The sequence below is a fragment of the Tamandua tetradactyla genome, chromosome 5 (genome assembly GCF_023851605.1).
Source record: "Tamandua tetradactyla isolate mTamTet1 chromosome 5, mTamTet1.pri, whole genome shotgun sequence".
In the NCBI taxonomy this organism is placed as follows: Eukaryota; Metazoa; Chordata; class Mammalia; order Pilosa; family Myrmecophagidae; genus Tamandua; species Tamandua tetradactyla.
Genome location: NC_135331.1, coordinates 88,115,139 through 88,142,369, shown reverse-complemented (window position 1 = coordinate 88,142,369; position 27,231 = coordinate 88,115,139). Strand labels below are relative to the sequence as shown.

At 41.5% G+C, this 27,231-nt stretch overlaps 1 protein-coding gene and 1 long non-coding RNA gene across 6 annotated transcripts in view; one reads left to right on the top strand and one right to left on the bottom strand.

Annotated features, from left to right (window-relative positions):
• Nucleotides 1-8,087: 8,087 nt before the first annotated feature.
• BTNL2 (butyrophilin like 2) lies at nucleotides 8,088-27,229 on the top strand. 4 transcript variants are annotated; one of them, XM_077161424.1, is made up of 10 exons: nucleotides 8,088-8,255; nucleotides 8,465-8,870; nucleotides 11,643-11,726; nucleotides 13,484-13,831; nucleotides 15,532-15,813; nucleotides 16,913-16,933; nucleotides 18,919-19,266; nucleotides 20,735-21,016; nucleotides 21,671-21,766; nucleotides 27,097-27,229. In XM_077161424.1, exons 3-10 carry the CDS (start codon nucleotides 11,648-11,650, stop codon nucleotides 27,108-27,110), a joined length of 1,470 nt encoding a protein of 489 aa, XP_077017539.1. In that variant the 5' UTR covers nucleotides 8,088-8,255; nucleotides 8,465-8,870; nucleotides 11,643-11,647; the 3' UTR covers nucleotides 27,111-27,229. The 4 variants fall into 4 exon arrangements, with proteins under 4 accessions (XP_077017539.1, XP_077017537.1, XP_077017536.1 ...); XM_077161422.1 differs by lacking the exon at nucleotides 27,097-27,229 and adding an exon at nucleotides 22,873-24,531 and having other exon boundaries at nucleotides 8,089-8,255; nucleotides 8,465-8,543; XM_077161421.1 differs by lacking the exon at nucleotides 27,097-27,229 and adding an exon at nucleotides 22,873-24,531 and having other exon boundaries at nucleotides 8,089-8,255.
• The window catches only part of LOC143684450 (uncharacterized), a 46,421-nt gene continuing 31,349 nt past the window's right edge, over nucleotides 12,160-27,231 (bottom strand). For both annotated transcript variants that reach the window (XR_013176035.1, XR_013176034.1), the window contains 4 exons: nucleotides 27,031-27,111; nucleotides 26,282-26,450; nucleotides 13,551-15,849; nucleotides 12,160-12,577 (listed from right to left, as the gene is read on the bottom strand). This is a non-coding gene — a long non-coding RNA (uncharacterized LOC143684450). The remainder of the gene's footprint in view (nucleotides 12,578-13,550; nucleotides 15,850-26,281; nucleotides 26,451-27,030; nucleotides 27,112-27,231) is intronic.

The following is a 27,231-nucleotide window of genomic DNA, read 5'->3' as shown; positions in this document are numbered from 1 at the left end:
ATCACTGGAAACAATGGGTTGTAAAGGAGGTACATTTGTTTAATCCCTTCCATAGTAAATATGACCAGAGATCGGAGTAGACTGTTGGGAGCACACCTCATCTGAGGACTCAGGTCAATGAATAAGGTGGTCTAAATAGGGCAGAACATATTTTACTAGGAAAGCAAGAGACAATAACCTGATAAAAGGCTGTCCCATTCCTTTCCTCATGTCCTGAGATTATTAATGTTTTGACGCAAAGAATGGATTTTGACATTCATCATAGAGAAGACTAAAGGCTGACACTCTGATCCTCATGTTTATGAAAACCCAGTATAATAGAATGGAATCCGTGAAACCACACATAGAAAGGACAGACACTGAAAAGGCTGGAATCCATATACTCCTCATGAAGAGATACCTGGCAGTGAGGCCATCCACCAGATGGTGAGTCCATCCTTTAATATCGGTTATGACCCCATCTATTGAATGTGGACTTCCCATGCTGTTGTCCTGAAATCTCATACTGACCCTGTAGCTGTCCAGACAAATTGTGAGGGCAGACACCCCAAAAAGCCTGATATTATCTGATCACATCAAAGCTTTGAACATACTCTGACATTGACTCCTAGATTACTAAGAGGAGAACCACAGCATGGCTACAGTTGTTAAGGCACACATCTCTTGAAGGCAGGAGAGCGAACCAAATGACAGTTCAAAAATATCAGTCTATGCTGAGAATCTTATCCTGATTCAGACCAATCATCTCCTCTTTTAGAGGCAAAAACAAGTGAAATTTTTCTATGCCTACCCCCATGTGTCTTCCATAATGCCTGGTTTTTAGAAGGTATTCAATCACTATAGGATGAATTCAAAGGTATTTTACAGATAGAAGCTTCAACTCAAGGTGCTGCTCAGCAACTTGTGATTTTGCCCACACTAAAACACTGATTGGTTCTCTCACAACATTACCAAATCTGAGAGATGTTAGAAAAGACTTTCAGTTCCTTTTCTCTGTGATAAGGAGGAAATGCCTACTTGGACTTTTCTCATGGTTCTCTGTTCTCTCTCAAACTCTAGCTTCTTGTGCTGTTTGAGAGAATCTCTGAAAACATCTGGATGAGGTCTTCTGGGTGACATTAAGTGGTGAGCAATCACTGTCCAGTCATAGTTCAGTCAGGAAATAGAAGTTCCTGTGGGCATTCTAAGCAGAACTGGATATATTACAGAGGGTTACACCTCTTACCTGTTAGGAAGTCTTGGGGAACGGAAGTCAATGCAGAACCTAACAGTAAGATGTCAGGAACCTATAGGAGCCATTGCTGAGCCACAGCACCTCTAGACCCCCAAGGAATATGGAGCTGCTCCCAGACTCATGTGTGTACCATCCGTGTACCCACTGCCTTGACAGATTCAGTCTACCTTCTGTCTCCTAGATCATAATAGTACATTTCACTGTGAAGAATGCATGCCACATGCATTAACCTGGAGACAAGGAGAGCATGGGAAATGTAATTTTCTTACTTCCATTCCCTAAGTTATAGGCAAGACCACAGACTTGAACTGGAATTCTAAAACTTCCTAAAATTACTAATTTTCAGCCATAGTACACTCTGGTTTTCCCCTCAGTGTCACACCTAGAACCAGGGAAAATATACTTTAAAAGTATTTGGGCTTAGCTCTGGAAAAGACATAATTTAACATGGGCTCAGATGAAGTGTCGGACCTTAATACACAATATGTCTGTGAAGTTCAAGTTCTGGAAACTCCCACCTCCTTCTTTAGCTCTCCTTCCTTTTTCTCCACCAAGACTCCACCCCAAGCCCCCATCATGAGAGGTTGCAGAAGTTAATCTACTGAAATAAGTCTACTTGACTGTGAACTGTGAAAACCAACCCAGGCAGTAGCGTGCTGGATTAATAGGCCTCCTAGAATATCCAACATGACTAAGGAGCTCCATGATGTTTGGGCTCAACTTAACCTTGGAGGATGACAGCCAGAGAGTTTGTTTCATTCTCTCTGTTCACCTCCACTTATAATCTGATATTCCAAAGATCAAGTTCTCTGTATAAGTTCCCAGGGTTGTTAATCACTTCTCTTTGCTTGGGTAGTGTCCTCGTTTGCTAGAAGCTGGAATGCAATATATCAGAAACGGAATGGCTTTTTAAAAGGGGAATTCAATAAGTTGCAAATTTACAGTTGTTAGGCCGTGCAAATGTCCCAATTAAGACAAGTCCATAGAAATGTCTGCTCTAAGGCATCCAGGGGAAGATGTAACATTGACTGTGCTACAACATCTAGGGCTGCAGACCATTCCCGACACTGCCCCTCTGTCCAGTACCCACCACTGACTAGTCCATCTACCTGCTCTGGGTGGAGACAGAGCCAATTCCATTGTCTTCAACCATCCCACTTGATGGCAGGTACAGTGTAATATATGCAGGAATGGAAGGCATATAATAATGCATGCATAAACATTACTATGTAATGCCACCTTGTTTGGGAAAAGGATTGTACCAGTTTATTTTTCCACCTGTCTTTATTGGTAGAAACATTCACTGCTCCACATCCTTGCCTGTAATTAATATTGTTTGTCATTTTAATAATTTTTCCAGTGTGATCTTGATTTGCAATCATCTGATTAGTAATGAGAAAGTTGAACAACTTTTTGTGGGTATATATGTCATTTGCGTCCTTGCTATAGAATGTTTCTTCTTGTCTTTATCACTTTTTCCTTGGAGTTTTTATATATTATTTTACTAACAGATTTGTGTAGATTCCTTTTGGTTCAGTTTGTCAGGAAAACCCTTACTAATACATTCCCTTTCTTGTTTTTCATGATAGTTTTGGCTATTCTTGATCCTTTGCATTTTTACATAAATTTTAGAATTAACTTGTCCTTTTCTACAAAGAGAACTGGGGATGTTGATCAATATTTTATCTGTGAGAATTGGAGTTTCAATAACAGTGGTTCCTCAAAAGAAAAATATAGTGTAGCTCTTCATGTGGTGATTAGTTTTCCCATCAGTATTTTGTAGTTTTCACAGTAAGGCTCATCTTTTAATTAAGTTCATCTCTGAAAATTTTATGTTTCATTGCTTTGTAATGTAATTTTTAAAAATTTTGTATGTAGCTTTCTGCTACTACTATATAGAATTTAAATTGGTTTTAATTTTTAATTTTGCCTATTACCATTGTTAAATTCACAAACTCTAGATACATATAACAGATTTCTTAGGGTTTTATCTGTAAACAATCATGCTTTCTGACTGCTGTGTTCATTTGTTTCTCTAACGGGGTTTGAAATTGTGTGAAATCTTCTTGGCTCAAATTAATTTTTAAAAATATTATAATTTTGAAAGATAAGATTAGCCCATCTAAAATATTGAAAGTTTTTTTTTTTCTCTTTTGGCATGGGCAGGTTCCCGGAATCGAACCTGGGTCTCCGTGAAAGCTTTATAAAGCATGTTTCTCAACACAGCTTTTGTGTTAAGTAACAACTAGACACAGTTAAATGCTTTATATATAATCAAAGGAGTAAATATTCTATATTCTAACCTATATCATTTTCAATGCCCATGCTATCCTTTAGGATGTAGGACTCCTTATTCTTTGTTCTCTCTTGTGTTCACAAGCTCATATTTCCCTGATTTTGAAAGCACCTTGTCCTTAGTGAAAAGCTTCAACCTTCTACTCTCTCTGGCCCTCTGCCTCAGAACCCTAAAATGAAAGATGAGCAATCTCATGTTCCTTTCATGGATGCCATGATTTTCTTGAGCTCCTCATGAGTCATTCAATTATTAAAATTTTAAGGTCTATGTTCTCTGCTCTTGAAACTGCAAATGTCCTCGAGAGCTGGATTTATAAATCTTTCAGCTTTGTTTTCTCATAGGAGCTGCTTATTGAAACATTATAACAATGAACTTAAGATAATGAAGCACCCTCACCCTCTCCCTCACCCTCCCCTCACCCTCACCCTCACCCTCCCCTCCCCTCCCCCTCCCTCTCTCCCCTTCCCTCAGACAGCTCAATCACAAATTCCTCCAGGGCACACTGGAAGTTTAGGCATATTCCGTAGCAGCTTTCCTATTTCTGCTTCAGTCTGCAAGCTTTGAACTTAGATCACCAGGAAATCTAAAAGCATAACCCAGGAAAGGAAGAGATTGAAGTTAAGAATTTGGGACGTTTAAGGATAGAACTTGTACACCTGGCAAAGGCCTCTAACTTTCCTGCATTTTTTCAACCCAGTCTAACTTTCCTGCACCTTTTGAATCTGGCGTGTTTGTTCTTCAGCAAACACTGCCACCCTCTGGGCACCTCTAGGAACTGCAATGACCCTGCCGGAAATGGGTTTCACCCAGACTCAGAGCAAGGAGGGGTATGAGGAAGCCCAAGGAAAAGAACTAAGGAAGTGTAGCAAGATACATGTGTACAAATGCAGGAGGCTCAGTAAATTGATTCTCTTACGAGACTGGTTCCTCTTTCTCTCAGCATTCTGAGGAGTATTCTGTTTCCAGTGTGACACATTCTGTGACTGTCTTAGTTCCCCAAGGGGCATTTGCATTCAATTCTAGTCACCTCCAAGCTAAACCTTGCTACAGAATTAATTTTATCATTTTCAAAAAATAGTGGATGATATTAAATGATTGTTTTCCCACTTGTAATTTTTTCACAATATACAGTAAATTTGAAAGGTAGAGGAACTGGTTTATCAGACACTTTACATTCTAACACAGAATTCTCCATGGTCTAGCCGTATGGAGAACTTTCGACCTAAACTTGAGGTCAGTTAACTCTGAGAATTAATTCAGTCTCCCATCCTCAAATGCGGGATATTTCAAGTATCACTATTTAGAATTTCCTCCTTTATTTTCTTTTTTTTTTTTTTTTATTAATTTTGGTTGCAAAGTTATGACATGGGGGACATTTTGCTAAGAAACCTTGATCTGGATGAGGGTTCCTAGGGCAGATACAGTTTCCTTGTTCTTGTGGTGTGAACTTTAAGAACTAGAATCTTCTTTATCCTCTTTCCAGTGACTTTTCAGTCCATAGGACCTCACTTTGTGACTGATTTTCTTTCTTCCCCAGGTTTTGGCCTGCAGGGAATGCTGTGCATCTCTTGGATTTTGAAGAAACCTGTCACAGTTCTCAGCGCTGGAGGAGACCTTAGTTCCATGTCCGCCATGTCTCCTACTGAAGCCAATGTGTCTCTGGGTTAAGGAAGGAGTAGGGCAAAGAGGCCTGCACAACAAGGAGCCCTCAGACCTGTTTCCTAATAATTTATTCCCATAGAAGAGACTTTGAGGTTAACTGTGGTCCCTCTTACTTGGCCCTGAGATGTCATAGAGGGGCCTCTTTGGTCATTGACAGAGTAACTCATTTCTACATGAGTTCAGCTAGTCCCCAGGCTATCTGTTCCTTGGAAGATACACTCTGTGAGGTGCATCCTTCGTAAAGCTCAAGGTTTTAACTCGTCAGCTTCCTCCTGCATCCACAGCAACTACTTCCATCCCTCTTGAGCTGAAATGGCCCGCCTGAACCCATCATTTCAGGCTCAGATCTTAAAGTGAGGGAACCATTCCCATGTTCCAAACAGACTTTCCTCTATCTTTGTATCAGAAAAATGTATCTTCCAGAGGAACAAATCTAAGCATTATTGCTTTAAGCAATATCTCAGCACCTCGGGCTTCTTGCAAACAACAACCCTGAGGCTTCTTTGGCTGTGATGGTTCCAGCGTATAAAGGGGGTGGGGAAGATCACGGAATGAGATCCCCTTACCCTTCCCAAGACGCTGACTGAACTCTGGTCACACTTGCAAAGAAAGACCCCTGTCTGCCTTTGAGCACCGCCCACTCCTCAGTGCTCTTGGGCCGGTCCTATGACTCAGCATGGGGGACTCAGGGCATCTGTCAGTGCTTCTCCCCTCCAGGCAAAACACAAACCTAGAAGACCCTAGAAGGACACACTGCCATGCCACAAGGATATAAGCATTGCTACTTTTTCTTTCTTTTACCTCAAGAAACTCTGCATTTGTAAGTTTCATTGCTAGGGGTCTTTCTGAAATAGATAATTATGATTGTCTGGTGAATTGATCTGACAACTCTCCGAAAATTTTTCCACCAGGTCCCCAGGAATAGAAACTGATGGGCACTGCCTGAATTTCTCCATATTCCTAGAAAGACTACTGACATACTCTTGGAATCATGCTGTTTTGTTTTTGTTTTCTTCTCCTCTGTTGCTCTAGTCTCCATTCTCTCCAAGACCTTCCACGTCCATCACAGCACCTTATATCTAAATAAGGATTTTGCATCGCACTTTTATTCTCACGCTATCCTTTTAAGAATTCTTGAATGTAAACTGTGCCTATATGATCCCCTTGAATGGTAAGGAGATCGAAGTCCCCAAAGGGAACAGGCAAATCCAAATTAAAGCTTGTCCAAACAGACAGCAACTCTAGAATTGACATTGCAGGTCTCCTAAGCTCAGGGCTCCTCTGTCATCCACTCGCTGAGGCATGGGCCACGCAGACAGCAGCACGTGGAAGAAGGAACATCTGGAAGAAAAGCATCTCCTAAAGAAAATCCCTTTTGAGGGCAGAGACAAAGAGGCTGCCCCTGCTGCCCTTGGTGCCCACGTAGACCCCTGCCTCTCCTTCCCCTCAGCACCCCTCCTGCCTGCCCGGGATCCTGGTTTTCCCGTCTCCTCAGGGCTGTGAGCATTTGCCTTGTTTTCCTGCCCCTCCCAGATGTGGACTCTAATCAGAATGGCAAAGAGGGTATCTCTTTCTCTTTCCAACAAGCCAACATCTCCCTACACTACATGGACGCATAGATCACAGGGGAATTTAGGACGTGGTTCTTATTTCAAAGCTGGTAGACATCTGAGAGTGTGTAAGTAAATGGCTTTTTGTTTTGGTTTTTTTTGGAGAAGAAAATGCACAAACATTTAAACAGACACTTTAAGGGGTCAGATGGTGCTAATGTGACTACTCATAAACCCAAATGCACTTTAAGGGTACTGAGGGCCCTGGTAGAATTCCAATTGTTTATATCATTACGCCGGTGTAGAATCTGTGCAGTGTATTTTCACAGCACAAAACAAAAATGTCTGTATTTTCCTATTATTGGCCCGAATTTCCCAACCAAGCACTATAATGCTTTATAACAGAGAAGCTACTGTAATAATTTCTGGATAAAATCAGTGGCTTCAGGATTTTCACCACAATAACTGATGTAAGCCTCCCTCCAGGATGCGTTGTGTCTAAGCGCGGAGCTGGGGCGCCTGCAGGGCGGGGCTGAGCGCTCTCCGCGGTTCCCAGCCCCGACTCCCGCCGGGCTGGCATCGCATCACGGTCCCTGGTCCTCGCGACCTTTCGGTGTGTGATGATGACCGTCACACCCACAGCACCACGCGCTGCCCGCTGGGCTTCCACGCCAGCACCGTGGGCGGAAACCTTTCATCCCAGTATCTGAGCCTTGCAGAGCCTCCCCCCGCCGCCTCGGGACCTTTTCTTCTGCTGAGATTCTCGTGTCCCTGCGGGAGGCGGGAGTCTGTGGGCATCGCTGCGGCTCCCCAGACAGGGGGAGAGGACGGGGCAGCCCCTCCCCTCTGAGGGTTAATTATTTTCCTCTTGTCTCAAGAGAGAGGGTGGGGGTGTCTTCATCTAGTCTGGAGGATGAAGGAAAAAATTCTTACAATAAGAACAGAACCCTAAAGTTAGCTGTCCGAATATGGGCTGATTATAACAAGGGAGGAACGAAACGTCAGAGGAAAAAAAAAATCCCCTTTCCTTTAATCACGTCATCATCTGCATACGTTTATATTATTACATTGAAATGTGAAAATACAAAATTGAATTTAAAATTACTCTGGACTACCCTTCAATCCCTGATAATATATTTACAGACTCCAGGAGTCCTTAATGGGGAATTTAAATAATAATCTGACCAAACCAAAGTTTTGTTTTTTTTTTATGTACCTATAACCTCTATTATAATACTTTGTGTCCAAGCACGGAATTAGGAAAAGCATGCAATTACAAAGTTTATTCCATTCCTATGGCAACTATCTGAGAAAAAGTAAACTCCTCATTACTCAGCACGGGGAGATAAAGAATGAAAGTAAAAAGGGCAATAAACGAGGTCACAAGGACTCAGCCTGGTCCTCTGAAATCTGGAGAAGGGAATTCCTTCCTCTGGGTCTCCATTTTCTCAACAGTGAAAACAGGGATGGAAATCTGGTATTGGATCTCACTTCCGACTCGACAGCCCTGTGGGTGCAATGTTCTGAGGGGAACTGGGCACCAGGCAGGACGTCCTGAGGTGTGTGAGGCCCAGGGAAGGGGAGGACAGACGGGGGGCCTGGGGCGCTGCAGGAGGCTGGGCTGTGTGAGGAGCTGAGTGGGGGGAGGCAGCTGGGGGAAGTGGGGGGGTGGGGTCTGGCTTTCTGCAAATATAAATGCCAAGGTCACCACGTCCTCTGCAGGGCTGGAGAACTCAGAGCTGAGCCCAGAGTCCACAGGTCCTCTGAGTTTCACTTTTGAGAAGGCGGCAGCAGGAAGGAGGTGAACGTGCTATTCTGGGGGGAACCTCATTTCTGAGAAGGCTTCAGGATCTGGCTGCCCCTGGAGCTTGGGCGAGGCGGCATCAGTCCCCCCCTGCACGGGGACCCCAGGGAGAGCTGCGGCCCCTCCACCTCCCTGGCTGCCCCAAGTTCCTGCCACAGTCAGCACACCCAGGACTCTGAGCTGTCCTGGACACCTGCCCTGTGGATGATGCCCAGACACTGAGACCTTGTGAGGAGAAGACCCCGCAGCCCTGGTTTCCCTCTGAACCGAGAGGGCATCGCAGGAGGGGTCTGGGGATTCCCTGCGAAGAGCTGCTATGAGGAGGTGGGAATCAGTGAAGCAGAGAAAGGAGGGCATAGAGAGTCAGCATCCTGTAGGAACATTCTGGTGCTTGTTACCACACCTGCATTCACATGGCACTTCCTAGTTTTTAGACTGGGCCACACTCATTTGGTCCTCCCATGTCTCTGTGAGCCGGGCTGGATGGGGAAGGGTACTAGGTCAGAATCAGAACCCCAGGAGGACGTCTCACTCGTCCTGGATGACCTCGGGGCGGTGTCTCTGAGCCTTGATTTCCTCTGTCCCGTGGTGGTGACACAGCTGGAAAAACAGGAGGGACAAGTGTCACCTTGAGAGAGGTGTGAACACAGAGGTTCAGGAAAGTAAGGTGAGGGGCCCAAGGTCACACAAATGGAAACTAAGTCACCTTGTCTCCTCCAGGTCTTATTCTATTTTGCTTTTACTCTAGCAAAATGTGTTGTTTTAGCATCTGATAAACTAGAGCTCTTTGTTGAAGTGACATAGATAAATACACTTCATACTTCATGAACTAAACACATTTGTTCTCATCAGTTAATATTTAAAAAAATCAAATGCTGGAGCTGCTTAGCATTTGAGGATTTGACATTTGAGGCTTTTCAATGAAAAATACAATCCTAATAATCTATGATATTGAATAATTTGCAAGTTTCCTTGACTTGAACCTTAACAATGCTTGCAAGAACCTTGGAATGTAAAATTTGGCATTCGTCTAATGCCTAAAATCAACCAAACAGTTAACATTGCATCATAACACATGTACTTTATTCAGAAAATTAAATGAAATATTATAGATTTTGGAGAATTTGAAGATTCACATACATATAGTTCATATCCCTTGTCAATATCAAAATGTACCTTATTTAATATTATTCACAGCTGTCTCAGAAGATTCTTGGTTTGCATTCACAAGGTAAAATAAAGATGTAAAGTGTCTACAATGAAAATGTTTTGATTTATCTAATTTTTTAAAAATTTCTTAATGATTTATAGGAAACATTTCCACTAAAACTAAGGATTTTAGCTTCTATAAAAAAATCTAAGGTTTGCAATAAAGTCATCTATTTAGAAAAAAAAATGTGTCAAAGATTTTTCAGCATGCTTACAGCAGATAGTCAGTGACAGGGTTTTTAAAATTTGACAGTATTGACTTTGGACTGAATAATTATTTGCTGTGAGGGTGAGGGTCAGTGTCTCTGATGCACTGTAGGATGTTTAGCAACACTAGATGTCAATAGTAAACTCAGAGTGTGACAACCAGAAATATCTTCAGACATTACCAAATGTCCCGGGGGGCAAAACCTCCCTACTTCTGTCCCCCCAATACTGTCCTCTAGAGCAGTTACTTTCTCAAACATCCCTCTCGAGAACTAAAAAACGTAAAGATGTATTTTAACTGTATTTTTCAAAAGTTTCATTGATAAAAGCAATTGTTTCTTTCAATTGCATTTGTAGTGTTTTTTTTCTTCCGCCTTTAGTATAAAAGAACCAAAGGAACACAAACTCTTAAGGTGGTAAGTAGCAAATGTGGGTCCTTTTTAGTTCGTGCAACCTGGGGAGGGTGCCTGGCATGGCCATTGTGGGACTTTCTTTGCTCTCACTTTTGGGACAGGAGGTTTCTGCCTTTTATAGAGGGAGTCATGGAGGCAGCCGCGCAGCTTTCAATCTAAGGGCAAATAGACCCAGATGTTTCAAGTGGCAAACTACTGATGGTCTCATTGTCTTACAACTCTCAGTCTCATTTCATACCTATATCTTAGTTCGCTTTTAGATCTAAGCATTGTAACTGAGTTCATATCAGTTTCCCCAGAGATGCTTTAAATGAAAGTATCTTTTTAGAAAGCAAATAAGGTAATAGAGTAATAATAATCTTCAGAAACACTTGATTCGCAATCTCCATTTCAGATGGACTGTTGATTTCTCCTCCTTGCCCCCATTGACTTCTGGGCAATGGGGAGCAGGACCAGTTCATCATTTGCTTGACCAGAAGCAAGTTTTCCTTTCAATAAAATTCTTGACACATCAACGATAATAGGTCTTTGCCTTCTCACACTATAAATTTTTCACTTTTCAGAAGCTAAAGCTAGCACTCTACTTTTGTTCTGGTAATGTTTAAACTCTCCAGCTGTACACAACTATTTTTACAATGGTGATAAAATGGGCTGCTAAACTCTTCCAGTTAGGCTGCTTTTTTCATTCATTCTTATGCGGTTTCACGACTATACTGCAAGGTCCTTACAAGGTAGTCTCCTGGGCCATCTTCCGCTGGAAGCACCACTTCCCCTGCTCTTTTCTTCCTTTTCCAAGACATTCCCTTGAGGCATTGAATGGTGACTTCCTGGTTGCTACTTTGGGACCCAGAGTCTACCTGCTTTTTCTGCTACATCTAGGAAACTAGCGATGAAGGAAGGACTTTGCAGAAGGGACAGGGAGGAAGAAGAGAACATATGTTTCATGCTCACAACAGATGGCCTAAGGAATATTTTGTTTTCATTTGTTGTTTAATATTGCCCCTTTAGCTCAGGGGTGCTTTTCATTTCAATCAGAAAGCTTCCTTCAGGCCTAAAACGAAATTATCTTAAAGTATAACAGATTAGGGAAGGGATCAGGAGGGGTCAACAACTACAGAATAATTTAACTGGGCCCATTTTATCATTGAAGGGGAAGGGGCTCCTGTCCATGGGCCCTAGATCATGCAACCAGGGGAAAGCACGTAGGGTTCCTGGTGCATTCCAGCCTCCCGTAGCACAGTCCTGTTTTCTCCTCTGTTTACTCCAGGAAAAATGGTGGATTTTCCAGGGTTCAGTCTGTCTGGTGCAGCTGCCTCCTTCTTCTTCATCCTGCTGACCATGAGGTCATCAGGTAGGGTTTCCTTCTCCCCTTTATTGGGCTCTAATGCCCCAGTGGTCCAGTTTGGTTGCAGAAGTCTAGACTTAAAACGAATACTATAGCACTTAAGAGTGTGGGCTCAGGGGTCAAGTGCTTGTGTTTGAAAAGGGGCTCTCCTTGTCTAGCTGTGTTACTAGATGAAAATTATTTCAGCATCTTATGCTTAGTTTCCTCATTTTGATAGTAGGAATAACAACAGCACCTACATCTCTTAGGTTAGCACAGGATTTAGGATTACATGAGATCATTCACTAAAAAGCACTTGCATCAGTGCCTGGAACCTATTAAGTTTTTTATCCATTCTCGTGCTTCTGTGCAAGTCAGCACTTTGGAGGCAAGAAAAGTAGCTGCTTCTCAAAGTATGTTAATCAGTGTAAAAATACTTGGAAATAATAGACTAGATGGGAGCTTCCAAGAGATGTACTTGGAAATCTCAGTAGCTGAATTTTATCTATCAAAATATTGTAACTTGAAAGTGTATTTTGATAATTCAATGTCAGAGGGAAAGATCAGAGTCTAAGTAAGATGCAGTATGGCCAAGGGGGAAGAACACTGAATCAGGAATCAGGAGCATAGGCTCCGGGCTCAGTGCTGCCACAAATAATGGGATACAATGAGGTGTCGTCCCCTCATGGTTCTTCAATTCCTTAGTCTATAAAAGAGTAACCAGATGGCAATTCTTCAGTTCTAGATTAATATTTAGACTCCATCAGCAAATCATTCAAGTCAATTTCCACTTAAGTTCTACATCGACCTTTCAGATTGCATCTATTTGATATTGTAGTAACTAAACAAGGTGAGGTTTCTTCTTACGATGACTGAATCTGTACAGAGAAAGTGAAAATGACCTAGGAGCATTTTAACATAAGAAAAAGCATCATGTAGAAAATAAATGAAACTATTTTAAAAAACAGTACCTAAATTATTGAGCATATCTTGACTTGGCAGAGAATAATAACAAAGAGATCAAACACATTTGAAATTTTATTGGAAGGCTTAAACTCTCTAGACAATCCACTGCACTTAATCCCCCACTAAATGTCTTTGGAACAACTGACTTGTATATAGCTCCTGGTAATTAGAGTCTTACCCTTTCCATAAAAATTATAATGAGTTCCTTGCCCCAGACAAGAGCAATTCTGAAAAGCTGAAAAATCTAATGATGGGATTATTGCTTACATTTTAGGAAAAGTGATTATAATATTAATGACAAGCAATAATAAAGTTTTCAATTTAAAAAGCAGTCAGTTTACAAATAACCTTATTTGATAATAACAAAATCCTGGGTGATGGGGCGGGCCACGGTGGCTCAGCGGCAAGAATGCTTGCCTGCCATGCCAGAGGACCCGGGTTCGATTCCCAGTACCTGCCCATGTAAAAAAATATATATATATTTTAAAAATCCTGGGTGATGGTTTTAGTATCTAAAAGATGAAGAAATTGAGGTTCTCAAGTCTCAAAGGCTCACTAAATTTGCCCCAAAATCATATAGCTCGTGACCAATCTAGCATTCCAGCTCAAATTTGGAACTGCATGTTATTTTCAGAATACAGAATTGTTTTGTGACAACCAAATGTGCAAATTATCATGCTGGAGATCTCTTTCTTAAAATGAAAATAAAGCCCTCACTTCTCTGGGTGCCTCTATTTTTGATAGGTTGAGCATCCCAGAACAGACATATTAAGCCTCTGATTGGCACTTTCTGGTTCCTCTTTATCATTGTTTTGTAGATGACTTTAAAGTGATTGGTCCTGCTAGTCCTATCCTGGCCAGGGTAGGGGAAGATGCCCTGCTCACCTGTCAGCTGTTCCCCAAGAGGACAGCACAGCACATGGAGGTGAGGTGGTACCGCTCAGAGCCCAGCACATCCGTGTTTGCATACCGGGACGGAGCTGAGTTGGCCGATGTGCAGATGGAGGAATACAGAGGCCGCGTAGAATGGATAGAGGACAACATTGCCGAGGGAAGCGTGGCTTTGAAGATTTACAACATCCAACCATCAGACAATGGGCAATACTGGTGCCGTTTCCAGGAAGAGAGCCATTGTGGAGAAACAAGCTTGCAGCTCAAAGTAGCCCGTAAATATCTGGGAAAAGACATAGGGCTTTTGGGGGAGAAGTATAATAATTTATGATAAGCTTAGTGATGGTAGAAAAATTCCCGGTTAACCATCAAGGCAATTCTTAACGCTCAGCCCTCTAACCAGGTTCATTTGAAGGCAAGTGGTTCTAGAGCCTTCAATACAGAAGCAGTTATAAAATGTTTTGACATACTTAACTTGCATGGTGTTTACTGTTCTTGAGGATTATTTGAAATGCAAGAGAGGACATGATTAGTCATTTTGCTGAAGTACAAATTTGTGCCACAAAGGCTGGTGTACAAGAGCAAGTCAATTCTGAGTGAGCTCAGCTGACTGCCCAGCATCTGTATCACAACAGAATTTGTTCTCTGTCTAATATGTGCAAACACTGAGATGGGAAAATCTTGTTTCTTTGTGCAATGCCTCCAGTTAGAAAGCTAGTGGATAGGACTGAAGAAGTTAAGAACATTGTGGGGTGTTTTGGAGATATATATTAAAGCAGTGTTCAGTTGGCTTTGGACATAACCAGTATGAATGACAAAGTTTTGCACAATGCTATGCATTAGCCAAGCAGGAAGGAGTGAGGACAAAGGAGATGACCAGAAAAGAAATCTATCTTATGGACAAGATAGTAGCTGAGAAAAGTGTAGCTTCAGGTGTTTGCCTGACAGGAATAACTTCTCCACACACTAAAGAAAAAAATCAGGCAAATCCATTTACCTGCCAAGGAAACAGTTCCCTGAACATGTTAACATCTCTGGCAGATGTTGTTTCCTTCTTTACTCCCCACTACACTTTTTCCCCTAATATTTTTCCTTAACATCCATGACTATAATTATTATGGTTATTATGTTCAAGGTGATTCAAGATGGATGTAATAATCCCTGTAGTGCTGTGTTAGTGCGGGTTGGGCACACACAAATGCATTTCCTTACTGGTGACATCTGAAAATGAGTCATGGATTTTCTAAGGCTTAGGTGAAGGAAGTGATTCTCTTGCCCCAAGCACGTAATAGCAACAAAATTCCCCTCTGTGGAAAATACAGTTAGTTCCCTTTATTTGGGTTCAGGAATTGTAGTGTTGAAAAGAGAAGGAATCATGCCCATGTTAATTTTTTCAATTAGGATTTCTCAAGAACATTTTTCCCATGGAATGGAATATTTTGACATCAGATCTCCTCATGGAATTTTTCATTTGAATACCCCAGTTTGATACTTGCAGCCCACTATCACAACCACACAAAAAAGTAAAGTGTAGGAATGGAGGTGTATATATTAAATATTATGTCTAAATTGGAGTCAAGAAATCATCTAAAATATCAAAGCGTCTGACATAGATAATATTAAGATGAAAAGGACAGAGTTCATGATGTGGGGGAGCTCATGAACCAATTACAGAACATAATTGCATGCAGTAATAGAAACAAATGCAAAATGTCATTATGTCCACCCTCTTTTCCCCTTGTCCGGGTCAGAAGAAAAATTCTGATCAGATTCTGAGATTAAAAGAACCAGACTGGAGGTGAAATAAAGTGGATCTAAACTCACATTTGAACAGGAGGAAGACTTTGGACCACTGTCTGCTCCCAGGCCTCTTGAACTCCTGCCTCTCCCTGTATCCAACGTCACTCAGGTCTCAGTCTCTAGGCTTTTTGCCCCCCATGTGCTCTGAGCCTCAGACTGTGGTTTCCCTCCACAGGGCTGGGATCTGCCCCCGACATCCATATGGAGGGACGTGTGGAGGGCAGAGTCCAGCTCGTGTGCACTGCAGCTGGCTGGTACCCAGAGCCCCAGGTGTATTGGGAGGACTCGGAGGGAGATAAGTTGCTGACTGTCTCTGAACATCACATCCAAGATGAAGATGGCCTGTTTCATGTGGAAGCCATTCTCCTTGTCCCAGATGCTTCTGTAGGGGCTGTGTCCTGCTTCATCCACAACACCGTCCTCCAGGAAGAGAAGGGAGCAGGAATCTCCATCCCAGGTCAGTGCTCTCACCTCCAGCACTGATGTGCTCAGGCTAATAGGAATGATCCACAGTTGTTCCATAACACACCATATGTTTAGCAAGGAAAAAAAAATGGAACATTTAGTAATATAGATCAAAAGCTATAAAATACTTAAAACTGGGAATATATATACTAAGTTTTGATTCAGTAGTGGTTAATGATATATCAGTTGTTTTCAGGTTTTTGTTTAAACCTTACTGCATTAATTTTCTTTACTCATAAGTACACATCGTGTTGTAAAGAAAGTAAAGCTGTATTCATTCAAATGAAATGTTCTCCTACACTGTATCATGATGATTGCTTCTAAGAATTGATATGGAAATAATGAGAGATGGAGACAACTATATATATAACAGAATCTTAATTACAGCTTCATTTATAAATACCAAAAAAAAACCCTAAAAAAACAGCAATGGTGGAGTGTTAAATGCCTTATGTACTATTAATTATAGCACTGTTAAAATGATTTTTTTCAAATAATTTTAGTGGTGAAAAAAATCTCATGATATATTATTCAATGATAAAAAGCACATCTATCTACCTATATCTATCATTTTATCTATCTATAAACACACATTTCTAATCATGCAAACATTTTTGGCTTTAAAGAACTTAAGACACTTTGAACACCTTATGTATTTAGATATAAATATATAGTTAATATATAAATTGATACGGGGAAAATTAAAAGGAAATATATCTACACACATATATGTTCTATCTATAAGTTGGAATTAAAGATGATGATTACCTATGTCCATATGTTTTCTACTGTTCTAAAATGGACATGCATTTTTTTTATAACTGATAATTAAATATCCAGACCTTAAACACGAGCAGAAACAATCAGAATCACAGGGCAGTAGAACTGTGAGCATTTTTGTTGTGTTGAGAAAAGGAACAGCAGCTGTGAAAACCAGGAGATGGGTGGCAAAGAATATTTTCTGCATTTAAGTTTTTTGATGAACTGAGCTTTCCAATCAAATGTAGGGAAGCTTGCTTTTATTTTTGAAAAGTTTTTTCTCCTTTCCTAAGACCAAATTCCTTAGCATGCTATTCTCTTTGTTTTCCCAGAGAAACTGCAGACTGCGTTGGGTAAGTGGGGCAGCTGCACACAGCAGGTAGGTGGGCTCTGCCCTCCCAGGTTAAAGGTGCTGCTGCAAGACAAAGCCTGTGGGGCCCCGTGCGCCCTCGGGATCCTGATGAGAAACCGAGGCGTGACTTGAAGAAGTCTTAAGTTCAGTTAGTACCAGAGGGGGCGGCAATGTGCCCCTCACAACCTCCTTCAGGGATTTTTCCGCTGTGTCACCTGCCCCTTTGGGGTTTCCCAGGGATTCCCGTGAGGCGCAGGTGGACGCCTCTAAGAGGTGCGGACATTGTCTCTTTTCAGTTCGGACATCGTCCCTTCTCAGTGCGGTGGGAGGAGAAGGAGCTGCCTGGGGTGCGTAGGGGAGGGCTCAGTGCAGCCGCCCGGGCTCTAAGGACCTTTTAAAGCGCCGCTGGTCTGAGCGCCGGCAGCGCCACCCTGATAGCTGGAGGCCGCCACTAGTCTCCGCTCTTTAATCCAGTTCTCGGTTCTTCCTGCTACTGGTTCTGCGCCTGGTCGTCTCTCCAGTAGCCCCCTAACCTCATAACTATTGGGAGGGAGCTGTTACTTTCCAGGTGCAGCCCTGACCCTGTGACTGGGCCTCTCATTTTACCTGTTTTTTTGTTCATTTTACCTTACAGTTGGACTGCACATAACATTGTATTATACCTAAGTTAAATTGTCTAAAAAAATAACAAACTTATGTTTGAACCCCATTATTTTCTCCTTTAGCTCCTTGTTATTTTCCTCCCGTCTATGACCTTTGCTCCCAGGCCATGACAACCAGCCTGCCCGCTGCCCAGATGTGCAGTAACCTGTACGGTTCACTCTCTCCTTCCATCCATGCTCTCTTTTTCATCAAGTCACCTGTTGAAGGGATGTGTAAATGTGTTTATGTGCATGCGCTTTACATTAGCCTACCTTTCAACCCATGTAAGAGATGCCAGAGGCTAGTGTGACACCTTCGACCCATCAGAACATAAAGATAAACTTAAGGGCCTCAGGAAGGTCAAAGGTAACTCCATAATCTGAGGATTTCTGCATACCTGTGAACCTTACCTTTGGAATCTGATCACCTGCCTGGGGCTCTTTATGTACCTGGTGAGACTGAAACCTTAACTGGAGGAACTTGCTGGTTACAGATCAGGAAGCCAGGCTGGTTCTAGGGACAGGTTAACACATTTTTCACTTAGGAAGATTTTAAGTGTAGAATCAGTCCTCTGCATCCTCCCAGCCGATCCACATATCCTTTGGAGGTTCGGCACACAAGTACAGTCCTAAGTCATGTTGTTTCAATGAGCAGAACACACCCCTGACCTTCCGGGGACCATAATAAAGCAAGACAGAAAGTCAGGGCTTCCTTTGCTCCGTGTCAGGTTGGGGGAGGAGGGCTGTGCCCTCTGGAGCTTTGAGGCCATGCTGCGGCAACTGAAGACCAGCAGTTTCACAGCTGCCTCTGTGTTATTCTTATGTATTAGAGGCTCAGAGTGAAGGACCCACCTCAAAGGGCAGCTTGCAAACCCAACTCTCCAGACAAGTCCTCAGACTGAAATTACAGTTCCTACTCTGACAAATAATGCTATTGGTCTAGAAAAATAATGATCAGCCTTTTGAAGTATTAAATATGCACAAGATACTATGTTACTATAAGGTGATCTGGATTTGAAGGGATAGAATCTTGATTTTATTCTGGGAGTTTTAATTGCAAAATTCTTTACTTATTTGGATATAAACCAAATACAGATAAAGGTAGACAGTGGTATAGGGTTACAGGTATAGAGGCACTAATAGTGAATTTAGGGGACTGACACACAGCATGGTTGAACCATGAGCAGGGACAAACTCTGTGGCATTGATTCCACCAAGCGCCCCAGCAAAAGACCTTGTGCCAGGGATGCCCATGGCTTCCAAACCCTAAGAAAGCTGTTCCTGCTGATGATACAGTTTCCCCATTGTGAGCCTTTCATTGTGTTTTCTGTGCTGCATTTAACAGCTTCCTTACAAGTGATTGGACCTTCCCAGCCCATCCTTGTCGGAGTGGGAGAAGATATAGAATTAACCTGTTACCTGTCCCCCAAGGCTAATGCCCAGAGCATGGAGGTGAGGTGGGTCCACAACCACCGTTACCCTGCTGTGTATGTATATGTGGATGAGAACCGTGTGGCTGAAGAGCAGATGGGAGAATACAGAGGAAGGACAGCGTTGGTGAGGGATGCCGTCGATGAGGGGAGACTGACTCTGCAGATCCACGATGCCAAGGCAACAGATGCTGGGCTGTACCGGTGCCTTTTTGAAGACGATGGTGTCTACCAGGAGACCAGCTTGGATCTCAAGGTAGCAGGTGAGAATTTTAGATGGCTATTTTGGACTCAAACCTGTTATTACTGTTTTAACATGCTAGTTTCCGGAAATTTTCCCTGGCATCTCAAATTTCTTGATGCACATTCATCCTTTAAATTAAAATTGACCTCTGATATGCAGAAACTGAGAGAGAAACAGAAAGTCTATAAGGTAAAATGGGAATTTAATTATTTTAATATGCAACATGTATCCTACCCTGTACCTTCAAAAGTGAGTACATATTTATGGAAAACTGAGAATTTTACCCCACAACTTTATACAAGATTCAATATTTTACAAAGCATTAAAAAAAAAAAACTCTGGGAAATGTATACTTAGTTGGAAGATAATTTAAAAATAAACTAGATCAAAAAAAACTAGATCCAACAAGTAAGCAAAATAATAAATATCGACAGTTTTGCCAGGGATGGAGGAGGACAGTTAAAACTACTTTGGGCATGATGAGTTACCACTGTCTATTTTGGGGAGTGAGAAGTGATTTTCCAAGGTTAACAAATAGCATTGTGGAAAAAAGGCAAAGTTTTGGATAATCAACTTCTTTCTTCCATGTATTTGGGATAAATTAATACATTTAAGAATTTTCAGCAGGGACATATGTTGTAAAGTTAAATGGACCTCCACCAATTTTATGTCATTGGACATAAATACTCTTAAGATTTTAATCTTTGAGAATATTCTTTTAATTTCTTACATCCTGACCACGTGATGCATATCCCAGTTAAAGTTACTTTGCTCTCAGGGTTAGGAGAAAAATCTTGGGTGTGAAAATTTATCTTATGTCTTAACTGCCCCTGCATGATTTTAGGAATAATAAAAACAAAATTAAAACAAATCAAGGCAATTGGAATTTAATGCCCTTGTGTTCTGGTTTGCTAGCTGCCGGAATACAACAAACCAGAGACAGATTGACTTTTAATAAAAGGGGATTTATTTCATTAGTTCTTCAGAGGAAAGGCAGCTAGCTTTCAAATGAGGTTCTTTCCTACATGGGAAGGCACAGGATAGTCTCTGCTGGTCTTCTCTCCAGGCCTCTGGGTTCCAACAACTTTCCCTGGGGTGATTTCTTTCTGCATCTCCAAAGGCCTGGGCTGAGCTGCAAGTGCTGAGATGAGGTATACTGAGCTGCTTGGGCTGTGCTACGTTGAGTCTCTCATTTAAGCACCAGCCAATTAAGTCGAATGTCATTCACTGCAGCAGGCACACCTCCTAGCCAACTGCAGATGTAATCAGCAACAGATGAGGTTCACGTACCATTGGCTCACGTCCACAGCAACAGAACTAGGTGCCTTCACCTGGCCAAGTTGACAACTGAATCTAACCACCACATCTTGTAAGCTTTTCTTTCTTCCAGGAGCCCTCTGGTTTTCCTCTTCTTACTCAGTGAAGTCACTAACCATAAAGCTGCTAAAGAGACTCCAGGTTTTAGTTCCTTGACGTCTCTTCTCCAGGTCTAGGTTCGCCCCCAGTTATCACCATGGAGAGGCTGGAGAATGGAGAAATACAGCTGATGTGCACTTCACATGGGTGGTTCCCACAGCCCCACGTCCAGTGGAGAGATGTGGAAGGGGAGGCAATGCCATCGTTTCCTGGGGCCCTGACTCAAGGCAGTCATGGGCTGTTCCACGTGGAGACATCTCTATTGGTCAGAAAACACTCCACGGTGAAAGTGACCTGTTCCATCAGCAACCCCCTGCTGGGTCAGGAGAAAACGGCAACGTTTTCTCTTTCAGGTTGGTAATTCCATACGTTCCTCTTAGCTTTGGGAAAATGAACATGAGTATCAGCCCAGACTTTCTCATTCTATTGTTCCTCTAATATTTAACTTGTATTTTCTTCTCTCTGATGAAATAGTCTCCTCTCTCTTGCACAGTTGGTCTTCAGGAGGCATAGGAAACCACCTGCTCTGAGTTTCTCACTCACATCCCCAACAAGAGCATGAAAGTTCTATTGTTGGGTGTACACTGAGTTCTAAGAGTTGACCCAGTGCTCACCTTTCCTACATATTCTCTTCTTCTGATGTGGAAACAACCACAGCACTTTGTTTTATTCCTCATGGTAGATTTTGTTCTGGATTAGAAGTTAAGTTTCCTTTACATCATCGTCACAATTTTGCCTTGAGTAAATTTACCCTTTTCTCATCCCAGTTATTCCAGTTATTTTGATGGCATAACTGGCAAAGAAAGGGGGAAAATCCTGTGTGTGTGTGTGCGTGCATGTGTGTGCCCTTTTGGGAGAAGAAAGCAATAAAGTTATTCAGCTTCCACAGCGTAAGGAGGAGGGAATCTTTGAGAGGCCCAATTGTTCCCCTTTCTACATCCTTGATAGAAAGGAAAGTTTTGAAATTTTCTCATATTGTGATTTAATGGGATTCATTTTTATTGAAGAATGCAAGATGCCTTCCTCATGGAAGATGCTGCTTATCTGTGGATTGCTTCTTGCTGGGGCTGTAGTCCTGAGTGGGAAGAGGAGCTGTGGAAAAGGTAAGGTGGGAAAACAGGAAAAGGGTTGTGATAGTCAGGGTTCTCTAGAGAAACAGAACCAACAGGATATATCTGTAAAAAAGAGATTTATAAAAGTGCCTCACGGGGCAGTGCAATGGTGGCTCAGTGGCAGAATTCTCGCCTGCCATGCTGGAGACCTGGTTCAATGCCCAGAGCCTGCTCATGCGAAAAAAAAAGCAATGGGGTAATAAATTACCTCTATAAAAAAAAAGTGTCTCATGCAACCATGGGGAGGTAAGAGTCAAAAATCTGTATGGCAGACTGCAAGTTGGCAGCTTCAGTTAAAGTCTACAGTGAACTCCCAAGAGAGGCTTGGCTGGCTGAAGTGGAAAGAGAGATTGTCTCTTCTGACTTCTTAAAAGCCTTTGGGTAATTAGATTAAGCATCACCATTGCAAAAGACACTCCCCTTAGCTGACTGCAGATGTAATCTGCAGCCATGGATACAACCAGTGTTCTCACAATTTAAGTCCATGAAATGTCTTCACAGCAGTAGATGGGCCAGTGCTTGCTTGACCAGACAACTGGGCACCATCACCTGGCCAAGTTGACACATGGACCTGACCATCATAAGGGTGGAGCATAGTTTCCTGTGGGAGTTTACTGCATACTTTCTCTTGCCACTACATTTGGGAAGCATCAGTCAGTATTCAGTACTTCATGAAACGAATGGCCTTACATTCATGTAATCAAGGATCGCTGTTGGATGAGATAGGAGATTACAGGGATAATAGAAACAAAAACATCAAAATACAATAATTTGATCTCTTGGTGCCCATACCCAGGGTATCAAGTTAAGAGGGAAAAGTGTTAATGGGATAGCCATCCTTGTTTTCAAGGCTGAGAGTTGAGCTTTAGCTAGAATACTTATTCTGGTGGCCTGTTTATTGGTGGTTTGTGCCGTGCAGGTGAAGGATTCCTCAAGTGCTGATTGAAAGACTGTTTTGTATGTCTAGAAAGTTCTACAATTTTAAATTATCCATCTCACTGAAGCTAAAGTTTGCTGATTTGGATATCAATATCATTATATTAATATTTTTAATACTTCCCACCCCAAAAATCTGAGTGGATTTTCTTTCTCTATAGTGAATGTGACTCTGGATCCAAATACAGCTCACCCAGAACTCATCCTTTCTGAGGGAAACAAATGTGTGACCCATGGACATTCTTGGCAGAATCTTCCAGAAGGCCCACAGAGATTTGACTGCCTGCCCTGTGTGCTGGGCCAGGAAGCATTCACGTCAGGGAGATGGCACTGGGAAGTGGAGGTTGGGGACGGGACAGGATGGCTCCTGGGAGTTGTCAGAGATGATGTCAAGAGAAAGGGGATCATCTCTTTGTCTCCTGAGAATGGGTTCTGGACAATGGGTCTCTATGGAAATGAGTACTGGGCCATCACCTCTCCTCCAACCCTTCTGTCTCTGAAGAGGGCCCCTAGACAGGTCAGAATCTCCCTTGACTATGCCGCTGGATACCTCTCCTTTTATAACATGACTAACAAGTGCCCCATCTACACCTTCCCCAAAACTTTATTCTCTGGACCTCTGCACCCCCTCTTTATTCTTTGGTCCCCTAATGCAAGTTCTCCTGACATCCTTCCTGCACCTAGGGGATACATTGCAATCCTTCCAAGGAAACCACAACCATGGACTCCAGAAACCAAGAAGACATTGCAAGTCCCAGAACTTTTCTTCATTCGCCAACTGCTCAAAGGGGGCTCACACATCCATTAAAGTGCCAAGTCAAGAGTGCTTCACCCTCCCTCAGGCTTCAATGCTGACCTGGAGGCTTATCCCTTCAGATACCCATCCAAACCAGGTCATCAGATTTCTGATGACCAAAGTACATCTAGAAATTCCAAAGGGTAATACAATTTAGCCTGGAGGAGGAAATGCAAGGAATGCTCAAACATTTGTTTGGTTTCTTTAAGAAGGTGACAATAAATTATCCATGTATGAGGGATTGAGAAGGCAAAAAGTAAGTTTAAAAGCATAAAAAATAAACTAAATATGAGGGGAAAATCTAATCACTAAGATATAGTCTTGAAAATCATATGAAGTATTATGGAATGCCTGCTCTAGAGATTTACAGAAGTTAATAGAGGACCTGGAGTGGGGGAAATGTTTAGAAACTCCATTCCAAGAGAAAGATTAATTATGCACCATGCATATGAAAATAGAAATTGTATTTTTACAGCAAAATAAGGCGCACAATTTAAAATTAATAATTTATGGAATAAATATAAGCAAGAAGTGCAATATATAACATATTTTATTTGAAGTCATAATCAGTTAAGGAAGAGAAATTAGATGTGGAAGAAGAAAGAATGTGAAATAAAGTGAGGCTTTTAAAAAGTCTTTCAATCTTCTGAACTGAGATGAGGACCACCTGCAAACACCACTCTGCTGTTTTCTAGTATAAAACATCACAGAGTATCATTGACTTTTGAAGATCTACAGCATTCTGGAGATCCAGTCACATCACATTTTTTCTCTATTTCAAAACTCATACATTTACACTTGAAATTGTGTATTATTCTCTCACAATGATTTTTGTAACTGTGTATTATATACCCTTCTGATTGGAATAGCTTTATTTATATTTTTGGAGACAAATTTGTTAGTTGAATATACTAGGTAATAGCTTTACCTGAAAATATTTTTTGGCATTTTACCTTATTTTAATTTAGTGTAATTGAAAGCGCTTTATTTTACAATGTGTTAACTCTGAAAAAATAAAAATTACTTTTCATTTTTTCAGTCTTCCTAATCAATCTAGCACTTTGCTTATTAGTCCTGTGTCTTAATGCAAGCCCCATATATAAATATATTGGCTTTCCCAGGGGAAAGTCTCATGAAAATATCTTTTATCACTCAGATTCCTTTACTGTGTATTCAGAAATATACTTTCCCAAATTGAGATTAATTGGCTTTCTCAGTTCCAATTCTATTTAGGAAATCCATAGAGAAGAAGAATGATTTACTGAAATGCCTTTTCCCTTTCATTCCCCCACCCCCACCCCGACTACCATTGGCACAGATACCAGGGCTAATGGATGAGTAGTAAGATGGACCCATAAGACATCAGAGTCCCTCCCACTCCTGATGTAAAGACAGCAGGTTGTAGTCATGTCAAAACATGATGCCTCTCTGAATATATGCAGGGATTGAGTGAATCACAGTTTTAGGGAGAGGACTGGAGGAAATAAGAGAATGAATTTGTTATCCCCCTGGTATGACTCTTTCCTCATTGACGCATGAGCATTGTGATTTTTTCTATGTGGCATATCTCCGCAAACTAGAAAAGTGCTGGCATATATTAGTTGATCAATAAACTTTTGTGAGTGCATGAATAGATTCATAAAATAGATATTTATTGCATACCTTATGTGTAAAATACACTGCAATATGTCCTAGAGATATTACACTTAATAAGATACCATTCCTGATCTCAGGTATTTATTCTAGTGGAGTCACTTCATATTTTTAGTGTTTTATCATATATTTATGGACTCTACACAAAGTAGTATTTTCAGAGTAGTCCAGCAATAAAGAATTAATCAATGGAGCCAGGTGGTGAATTTAAGGTCATTGCTTTTTTGGGCCTTTGTCCGTTACTGATCTTGTGATCACAGGACCCTCTGTTCCTTGTTGATCTGCCCACAACAATATGATGGGCCCCGTTATTCCTACGTTCCTACAACTCTGATTTCAGTAGACTATCTACCTTCATAGTTACTTTCATTGCTCTCCTCCAACCTGTGATCTCCAATCCCTGAGCCTAGAAGAACAAAACCCTATTTAAGTGACAGGACAAGTGACAAGTGGGAAAATTCTGTTATAGAACAAAATATGAATTTAGGTCCTGCAGGAGACATACAAAAAACCCATTTGAGTACCTCATGCTGAATGTCCTGAAGGCATAACAAAATATATATATATATCAGCTGAACCCACTACCCTTCCTACCCTATTCTGTTGTTCTACTCCCATCGGTTCCTATTTTGTGGTCACCCCCATGCATAGGACTCTTCTGTCCAGACATCTAAAACATCCTTATTCCTTCTCACCCATTACACCCCTTTGAGTAGACATACTAATATTTCCCACCATTTATTTACCTCTCTCCTGCCTTTATGATTTTGCTTGCATAATCTAAGCCCTCTCTGTACTGTCAGTGAGGTTACAATTACACATTCTGCATTTATATGACCTAGGACCAAATACTGACTTTGTTATGAGTTGGATGTGTGACCTTGTCCAAGTTTCTTCTAAGCCACCTCCTCTGCACGAGGCTGTCATGGCCGTGATGCCTCCTCTTCTATCAGGTGGCTGCAGGGCTTATGAGAAAACACCTGTGAAGCTCTTCGCAGTGTGCCTAGAGCAGAGTAAGTGCTCTATTGCGTTGCTGTTAGTTGTTTGTGGTGATAATTAATGGCCTCCTAATTGTCACACAACCTTCCTGTGTTAATAATCTTCACAGGCATCAGACTTACCTTTCTAGACAAAAATACTTCCATGCTTCATATTCTTGGGTGGATCCTAATTTTCAGCAGAACAACTTCCAACATTCCTTATGTAAGAGGTTATGAAAGCAAGAAATGCTACTTTGCTTATTCATAACAATTCCAAATTTTATGATAATCCATCTGCGGTAGGTATGTCCTAAAAGGAGGAGAAAAAAACCATTGGTCTCCATTCTTACTCCCTGAAGTCTCTACTCTGAGGCTGTCAGGCAGGAAGCCCAAGCCTGGAAATTGCCCCTGCCTGCAGCTCCGTATCACACTCAACAGTGTCTGTCACAACGACCTTCGAGGTCATTGTCAATTTGCTTCATGATACATGTTACGTTCAGAAGTTTTTCATATGTTTTGAATTATCACATTTTTCTTCTTCAACTAAAATGATATTTGGTGATTTTTTTTTAAACATCATATCATTAGGAGTTACTGCTTTGTCTTCCTTAGTATTTTTCTTTCATTTTACTTTTAACTTCTTAAGGTTAACCATTTTTATGTTCTTATGTATTTCTTATCTTACATTAATTTCATCATTTTTTTCATGATAAAATTTATGAACTAAAAAATTTAACTCACTGCCCATTTGTCTATCATATGGTAGAAAATAAAAAGAAATGATCAGAAACACAAAGGGCTCAATGTATTATAAGCTAGGTTGTCCTGGATGACTTCTAGGATGTGTCCTTAAAGGAATTTTATACCTTCCTCTATTTTTTTTTCTTTACCTTTTTTTCTGCTGGCTGGAATGTGACATGCTGGGTGGAACTCATATAACACCTTTGGCCATGTAGTGAATGTTCAATGACCTGGATGGCAGAAAAGATCAAATGAGCTTGGCTGATGGACAACTTCAAGGAACTACTCTGTTGCCCAACTCCAGAGTTCTTTACAGTAAGGACTAAACTTCTATACTTTAAGATATTTAC